The sequence below is a fragment of the Solea senegalensis genome, linkage group LG13, assembly GCF_019176455.1.
Source record: "Solea senegalensis isolate Sse05_10M linkage group LG13, IFAPA_SoseM_1, whole genome shotgun sequence".
NCBI classification, from domain to species: domain Eukaryota; kingdom Metazoa; phylum Chordata; class Actinopteri; order Pleuronectiformes; family Soleidae; genus Solea; species Solea senegalensis.
The window spans coordinates 14,304,387-14,313,374 of record NC_058033.1 but is presented as its reverse complement, the minus strand read 5'-3'; the positions used below and the strand labels follow the sequence as shown (position 1 = coordinate 14,313,374).

Below are 8,988 nucleotides of genomic sequence, written 5' to 3'. Positions count from 1 at the left end.
GTAGTCCTCCATAATGACCTTGCTGAATGACATACAGTAAATAGTAGAAAAGTAGCACTGGGGGATCTGTAAACGTTTCTGGTGCTAATTACTTATTTAGAAAGGTTAATCCACCATTTAACCGTCACATAACTCTTTATATCTTCAAACTGTTGTCAGATTACAGGACAGTGGAATGTCTTTGACAGTAAAATCAGACAAATAACATTTGAGTCCAGCCAATAGTAACCAACTTGGTTTATCAATGACTTCAGTTAAAACCTGTTCACAAATCCTATCCTGTATGTGAGAGCCAGAGTTCTGACTTCAGAATTGTCACTTGAGCAGAACATTACCTGTGACATCTCAATTATTTCTCCTGTCACAAGAGCTTTAAACTTTAAAGTTCAAAAGGAAGCGAGAACTTTTCCTCCAGTCCCAGTTAGTTTGTCTAGATAATCCTCTCTCCTCCTATGCAATCAACAGTGTGTGCTTTACTGATATGAGCAGTGCACAAATATTTTCCACAACATCAAAGTGAATAACAATGGCCCATGGTTACCAAATTGTTTTTGGATCTTCCCGGACACAAACTTCAACATTTGCATGTAGAACACAATTGTATAAACACCGCCATTTCTTTTCCTCAAAAACATGTCCATAATTTAGGCTTATGTGAGGGGTGGATTTCCCTTTTGAACAATGAACATACCGGGTTCACTGCGTTGTGATGTTTATTTTAAGATGTACTGAGGCATCTGTACATGTGAATCCTTAACATTTTAGAAAAAAGATTTGAATCCAGATTGCAAGACAGACATTTTCTTAGATACAATGCAACAATTTGTGATATTTTAAAAACATAACGTACAGACAAAGCCTTAAGTGAGACTGAGGCAGGTTTCACACTTGATGCAGGTGCAGTGCGTGACGGCATCAGCGCTGATCTCGTGTGCATCTGTCGCTCACACCGGGTACACGTCCCCTGCTCACATGCCAAAGAGGTGCTGTGGAGTTTCCATTTTCTCTAAATACCAGGACCTCTTCAGTATGAAGCAGTGCATCTGTAAGTGCTCTACATATATCACAATGTAACTGTTGAATAAAACGAATGGAATCAGGGAACTAAAGCACTTTTACTTTGAAACACGAGGTGTTTGTGACGTGTGTGTAAAGATGCTACAACTGTGAGAAAAGATCATTTTCACTCTCCTCGGTCTCATTAGTTAACGTGAGCCAAATGAAAAGAGACGCACCACAGACATAACGCATCGCATACACAACCAGTGTGAAACATGACTGAGATACCATATTTTTAAATTTAAAGGCAAGGAAATAGGATGTAATATTGTGGAGGGTTTTGCATGACGTTCCACTTTAGTCTTGGTAGATTCTTCACACGTCTCATCAACGAATGGCTATCAGTCCAACATCAATGAGTTTCTGGATCTTCTGGGCAATAACCGGGTTCTTCAAGTGGCTGAGGGGGTGGAAAAAAAGGGAAACAAATAACATTATTAAGGTGTTTTCGTTTATCACTGCTCATCTATCATACTGACTGAAGACAACGACGAAAACCGAACAGGAGCAAAACTTACTCGCTAAGCGCCTGAGGATCTTTCTGCATTTGCTCAAGGATCATGCGCATGGCTGGGTCACTCATAATGTGCTGCACATCGGGATCAGCCATCGCTCTTTTCTTCACGTCCTCTGGACTGTCATTTCTCATGGCATGACTGACCATACAGCGCTGTATGCCTTCTGATGCTTCCTGAAAATGGAGAGGGAAAACAGTGAATACAAAATGCCAACTTTTTACTCACTAATAACGTAGTTTATGGTATTTAACATCACGGAAAAAACAACTAATATTTTCATAATCAAACAACCCGTTTATTATTTTCTCAATTGCTTGATAAGTTGGTTTGTCCATAAAATGTTTAGTATTTCAGTATTCAGTTTTATTGACTTCTTATATGGCGCCAAGAAGTCTGGAAATATCGGCATTGATGAAGCTTAAAAAGCAGGGAATCAAAATAGTTTGCATTTAATTTATTCATAGACTGTAACACAATGACCAATGACTTTCACTTCACCTGCCAGTGGTTTTAATATTGCGGCTGACTTTTCTGATCATTGAGGTAATCTGCAAATACCTTTGAGGAAGAGTCCAGCTCCAGTGCCTTCTGGTATGAATCCATGGCTTTAGAATAATCTTTCATGGCCTCCAAAACGGCTCCTTTACGTGTGAAACCTTTTACTGTGGACAGACGTATTAAAACATTTTTAAAATCACAGTGAATTGTCCTGAATCAAGTTTCATGATTGGTATCGGTCTATTAGAGTAAGTATAATATTATTACAATTCAATTAAAAATTAAACAGATTCTAATAAATGTACAATATTATTGTAAATTTTTTAAAATTTCAATATAACATTTGTATATGTGTAATTAATTAAACTCTACTCACTGAAGGTGGGGTCAAGTTTGATGCACTCTTCACAATCCTGACAAAAAGAGATTGTGAATGTTACTTCACATGCACAAGCCAGATTCAAATCTCATCGACTGGTTAACATATGTGCTTGATCAGGGAGCGTGTACCTTCAGGGCAAGTTGAAACTCCAACAGCTTTGTGTAGCAGGCAGCTCTGTTACTGAAAAGTTTGGCATCACCGGGGTTTCTCTTGATGGCCTCGGAGTAATGTTTCATGGCTACAGGGTAATCTCCTGGGGGAAGGGAAACACAAATTCAGCTTCTTTTAATATAAAAAAGAAAAATGAAAAATGTGATTATAATCAATAAACAAGCTTGACAGTAATTACACACACCTTTCTGGAAGGCATCGTTTCCTTTGGTCTTCTCTTCCAGGGCCAGTTCCGGGTTAATGTAAGCTAGTTTCTCCTGCTCCTTTAAGATTTTCTCTGCCTATGTGGACACAAAAAATGTCAAGTGCACATTTATGTTACTTTGGAATAACACAACTTATAGCAGTCAGCTACAACATAATAATAAAATAATAAAAAAGACCAGAAGAATACTGTAACTGCAATGGAAAATGTCACACCTGCTGGCACTTCTTCAAGACATCAGGAGTACGATGCTCTGTGAGGCTCTTGTTGAAATACTGAACAGCTTCTTTGTATTTTTCCTGCTTTAAGTAAGAATTGCCAATCCTCGCCAAGGCCCTAAAACAGTAGAAGACAGTTATAAATAGCTTATAACATCAGCAGCCTATAACTACAACAGAAGGAAAATAATTTAATGCTATTTAAACTTGTTTATCTAGAAACACAAAACCACCTTTGTGCCCTTGAGCAAAGCTCAAATAAAACTGACAGGCAATGTGTGTCTGGATTCAACATCATTATATAAAATATGACCAGTTTGTAATGGAGGGCAGTAGAGAAATACTGCCTCATAGTGGGTGTTTTAACACTTGCTTGTCAAGTGGCCAGTATGCTTTATGTAAGTGTTCGTTAGATGGTCTGTCAAGCCCCCCTGCGCTATCCTGACCCAATATTTGAAATGATGTCATCTTTAACAACTCACTTTGCAATTTGTCTGTAGTCTTCTCGGTTCTCTCTGCCAACATCAATGGCCTTCACACACAGCTCCCGGCACTTCTCAAAATCTCCCTTTTCAAAGTACACAGCTGAGGAGATAGTAAAAAGTACACATTTACCACATTCAGTGCGAATTAAAGGTTCAACTGTCAGCCGAGTTACTCCTCTCAATATTTGAAACTAAAGCATTCAGCTTGCAAACCCAGCAGTAAGAACTCGTACACGAAACACTGACAAAGCTGAGATTTGTCATCAACATCATATTTATATACACAAGTATATAAATAACAAGTAAAATAAGCAAGTGAATAATGAATTGTGAACCAGTTTTGAGTCAATGCAGCTTTCACTTCAGTGAATTATGCCAAGTGATTGCAGCTTCAATTGTTTTGGATGTCTTTTTATTTTTTATTCTGTAGGAGTTTTGCTTCCAATAGCTTCACATCTACCCAATCAGAATGTGCTGACGTTAAAAATATTAAAATAAGCAAATGCACACAGCTGAGGATCTTTTCTTTTAGTAGAATGACTGAGCACTAGGGCTGGACGATTTTGAATAAATATTTAAGTGTAATTATTTTGACCAAAATTGTGATATGATTCTCATTTTCATTTGAAAACATATTTAAAATGATTACTGTGTGCTTTTTGTGCAGATCTGTGAGAAACAGACGTTTTCTTGAGTCAGTAGAAGATGATGTGTATAGGCCAGGACAATATTTAATCTAAAATAGCAATTCAATGCACATTTTGGCTTTAAGAAATATTGCCTCCTGTGATTTGAAAACTCCAGTAGGCCGTATTGCGATTTTGATACACTTGAGATTAATTGTTCAGCCCTACTGAGTACCAGCTCAATTGTTTGTGGTCATCAAAATCGATTCACGTAATTGTGTTTTTCTTAACGTGAATAATGAGCTTCAGTCATTTTGTGGGCCCATTACCTCAGACGCAGTTGTTTTGATGTAAGAATGCATACCTGCTTGATTTGAAATGTATGTCATGTTGGAGGGGTCATGTTTGATTGCCTCTTCATAGTGTTTCAGCGCTGTTTCAAAGTCCTTAGTCTTGTAGGCAGCATTCCCAAGTTCTTTTTCCTTCAAGGCCTGTACGGAAATAGACACTTAACGAATAACAAAAGTGAGAACAAAGGGCAACTAACAGGTAAAATGGTTTTCATTAAAAGAGAGCTGATGAACTGATTTGCCTTTCTCTTGTTTTCAGGCAGGTCTTCCTCTTTGGGTGGAGGTGGTTGAGTCTCTTGGGGTTTTGGGGGAGGAGTGGGGATGGGCTCCTCTTCTTCCTCTGCCTCAGAGAGGTTTAGTCCCAGCAGCACAGAGAGCGTAATCATCACTCTTTTATCCTGCAGCTTCCTGCACAACAGTCCAGCAAATGCATTTCTTAAAACCACATAATTCAGGGCTAACACACATGATATAACTAAATCTGATTTATTTAATCTGTTCAACTTTTAGTCACATCATTGTAATGCTAAGTAATGAGGCTGATACCTCAATAAAGTTACTTTATTTGATTTTTCTTTTGACATGAGAAAATCTATTATTGGACTTTGCACATACGTGCCAAGCTCCGATGGTTTGTTCCTGAGTTGCTCCAGCAGTTCTCTGTAGCTGGGATCTGACAACAACTCGCGAGTCCGGGGATCATTCTCCAGCTTCTGATACAAGTTGGGCATAGCGAAGGGGTTCATCAGTGATTTCTCTGGTGAATCAAGATGGATGTTATTAGAGTGATACATGCAATAACAAGGAAATGTTATTAATACCCACCATCCTTCACTGCTCTATGAACACATTTCTTTCCCCTTGTAACTGTGCTACTTTGCCACTGAATGTTTCACAACACTCAAAATTATGTGAACTTCAATGGGACTTTACTTTGATCCTGCCAGCAGCTATTTCTAAAGCCTTTATCCACAGGAGGGGGAGAAATAAGTCCAACATTATCAGATCACAATGCCACATTCTTCAGAGTAAAAGACATTAGAAATTCTACAGCATCTACCTGCAAGTCGAGCCTCGATGTTTTGTAAACCCTCTTTCAGCTGCTGATTACTTGGCTCTTGCCGGATTCCCTCCTGGTAAGTTTCTCTAGCATCTTCCAGTCGGCCAAGAAATTCCAAAGCTGCAGCTTTACGGGAATAGCCCTGGGCGATAAAATTAAGAGTAGAGTTTTATCAACATTGAACTACTATATATCTTGTCAGCAGAATATTGGGTAAAACAAACAACGTCTCACCTTGCCCCAGTCGGGCTTAATCTTGATGGTTTGACAGGCATCTTGCAGAGCATTCTCATAGTCGCCCTTCTTGGCGTGGGCAGCTGAGCGGTTACTGAACAGGACATGGTTGGAAGGGTCAATAGACAAGGCTTCAGTGTAGCACCGTACAGCCTCGTCAATTTTTCCAGCACTCAGTGCCTTGTTGCCCTGATCTTTCAACACTGAAACCTATGAATCAGGGAAATATAATCAATTAGGCAAAAAGAAGCACATTTTCAATACTACAGATAAGGGCAATAAAAGAAAAGCTGATGTGTCAATTGTTTTTTCCTCTCTCCGTGTGCGCTTTTGTACACAATGCAATCTCTCTCTGCTATCGGTCTGCTAAATGACATGTAATGTAATGTAATGATTCAATTGAGTTTAGTTGATTCAGTTTGATGACTTATAATGCTAAGTATCTACAACTGTGACTAATATTACACGCAGTAGTGAAAGAAACAATATCTCAATAGATATCCGTTTTCTTTTTTCTTAACAACTGAAGGACAACTGTTGTATTGCCATTGCCTCCTTCCATCTAAGGCTACATTCTTGCTAGTCTAGTCCTTACTCTTTTCATAAATCCTGCTCCAAATAGGCCCCCCATCCACACTAGCCCAGTTTTCTTCAACCCCAAAAACTGAGAAATATGAAAACGCCAGTAGTGGCAGAAACAGAGACCTTTGTAATCATCAGCCAAGACTCAACTAAAAGCTTGATTAACACTTACTTTCTCTTTCGTATAGGTGGTCTCATAACTGAGATCCTTCCTCATACTTTTCAACATTGTTTTTTTTTCCTAATTGGTAGCACTTGAAAATGTGCACTTCCTGCAGAAAATGTGTTATTGCCAGATGAATCAGTTTTGGTGTTCAACAGCAAGTGACATGTGTAACGGCTGGTTGGTGGTGTGTTAAAGTCTAAAATGTTGCATTAGTGCCTTGCTATATTATTTAATCCGCCTTTGATCCTTTAATCAATACGTTAATCAATGGCAGCTCATGACAGTTCAAAGGCAGTCCCAGTCTTCATCCATTTTCAATGGAGAAAATATAGAAGAAAAAAGTCTGAGAAAAATGTTGAAATGCTATTCACATGTGTAGATATCATTGATGAGTGAATGTCTCCATACTCAAATAGATAAAATGTGGGAGTGGTCAGCAACCATAAAGGGTACAGAATTATGGTAAAGAATATAAAACAGCAGTGTAAATGACTCGGCATTCCCCCTGAGCAAATAAATGCATAGAGAATCTGCTCCCTGCTTAAACCGGCACACTCATGATCACACAATATGTTTTGAAAGGGAGAAAGGGAGGAAGAGCAAAGAGCAACTGTCCACTCGTCCTCTACTCACAGCTAAGCCACACTTCAACATCCGCTGGGGGGGCAGAGGCTTGGGTGATTATGTGCCATTACTGCATCACAATGAATCTTATGAAACAAATTTTCAACCAAGACCACATCAATGAAAGAGAGCTCCTGGGTTGGGTGGAGAAATTTGAGCTGCTCTGAAGAGCTTTAACTAGAGTGTTTAACTAGATGTTCCGATACCGATACTCATGCTGTTTGTATGCTTGTGTGTGAAGTTTCCCTGAATCCACAGTGAATAAAGATGTGTCAATGTAAGCAGTAATCATAAAACCACACCTAAAATACATGACTTGAGAAGGAGTGAAAAACCTGCTCGGCTGTCTTCACAAATGGACAAGTTCCTCTGACAATCAGGATATTTATGATAAGAGTGCCCTCTTTAGACCTGGAGGATGTATGACACGCATTTAACGGACAAGGATGTATCAAGTGGGAAGCTCAGATATAAAACCACTATATCTATACCTAACAAGAGTCACTTGTCTTTGTTTGATCCTGTAAAGGACAGTGGCAGAACATTCCCGAAGACGCGACAGCTGACAATAAAATGCGGATGTAGCTACGACAGCAGCGACGTGTGCGTCTAGAAAGATCCTCCGGTCTGAGTGCACGCTGCTGTGGACACCGCTGAAGCTGATCCAAAAATACTCCCGCAGCATGTGCTGCTGACTGGCTGCCACACTTCAAGTTGTCGTGCTTCTGACATAACATATACACAAAGGGTGTACATGATGCACCAATTAGCCCACGATCCCATTGAAAGTGTTCACATTTTGAGAGAATGTTGATAAGATGTTAAATGACAAAAAGCCAACTCGGGCATAACTTGATACGACTATATTACAAGTGTTTTGCTGTCAGTAAGCGAAAATCTTTACTATATCGATGGATGGACGAGCGGTTCGGAAACAGGGAAAGTTTCCTGCTGCAGCTATATGAATTATAGCCCCACACGTTAGCGTCACAGTTAGCTAACATTGGTTGCAGTCATATGAGCCAGAACTTAGAAACATATGGCATAACATTTAACGTAACCTAGCTATGTTTGTACTTCTTACAGTAAGGTCTGGTTCATTAACCATGCCGTAGTCTATTGTCGTTCAACCGTTTTGCTCAGCCAACCACCGAGAACACGCATTACTACCGGAATTGAAGCTAGCTAACAAGCTAGCTAGCTGTCCACTACAAGCAAAGATTTAAGTATTGGTGTGAAGAGATAATCAACTAAGCAAAGCTGTGATTTTATTCTGCACGGGCAATCCACGGTTAAGCATCGCTTTAAAGAAACTAGCACTGTTTAAATGTTAATATTTTGAAAAAAATGCATCATGAAAAGTAGCTTGACACTCACTTTGTCCATGGTATCAGCATGAGGTTCCTTCCAGAAACTACTGCGGTCTAGCGCCTCCTCCTGAAGTTCAAAAGGAGGCGTGTTCACGACCGGAACAACATAGAGGTTGCCAGTTTGGAACGGACGAGAAAAATCCGCAATCAGTCGTTATATGATGACGAAAAACATGGTCTTCAAGCTGTACAGAGGAACATGTATTTGTAACTGTGTTCAAGACTCCTACATTTAAACATCATAGCATGAACAATAAATTGGTCAATAAGTTAATTTTGGGATAATTGAACCTAATTGATTTCTAAGATCTGCATGTATTAATCTTTATTAATGTTATCTTGATTCATTTTCAAATAAATCAACTGATTTTGAATTTATTCAACAGATATATGTAATATATGCTATATTTATTCACATATATTGCATATGTATTATATTA

General features: G+C 39.0%; 1 protein-coding gene across 1 annotated transcript; it reads right to left on the bottom strand.

Annotated features, from left to right (window-relative positions):
* Positions 1 to 219: 219 nt before the first annotated feature.
* stip1 (stress-induced phosphoprotein 1) lies at positions 220 to 8,608 on the bottom strand. Its single transcript, XM_044041462.1, has 14 exons — positions 8,556 to 8,608; positions 5,807 to 6,016; positions 5,573 to 5,714; positions 5,128 to 5,269; positions 4,755 to 4,920; positions 4,527 to 4,653; positions 3,534 to 3,636; positions 3,049 to 3,169; positions 2,813 to 2,909; positions 2,586 to 2,710; positions 2,452 to 2,488; positions 2,136 to 2,239; positions 1,578 to 1,750; positions 220 to 1,459 (listed from the first exon to the last, which is right to left on the bottom strand). Exons 1-14 carry the CDS (start codon positions 8,562 to 8,564, stop codon positions 1,387 to 1,389), a joined length of 1,629 nt encoding a protein of 542 aa, XP_043897397.1. The 5' UTR covers positions 8,565 to 8,608; the 3' UTR covers positions 220 to 1,386.
* Between the last annotated feature and the right edge of the window lie 380 nt (positions 8,609 to 8,988).

Bases quoted from the DNA above. Each gene is read 5' to 3' on its own strand.
- stip1 (XM_044041462.1), bottom strand. The intron at 5,715-5,806 runs GTGAGACGTTGT...TTTATCGCCCAG, and splicing joins TTAAGCCCGACTGGGGCAAG to GGCTATTCCCGTAAAGCTGC. The intron at 4,921-5,127 runs GTATGTGCAAAG...ACTGTTGTGCAG, and splicing joins AAACCATCGGAGCTTGGCAC to GAAGCTGCAGGATAAAAGAG.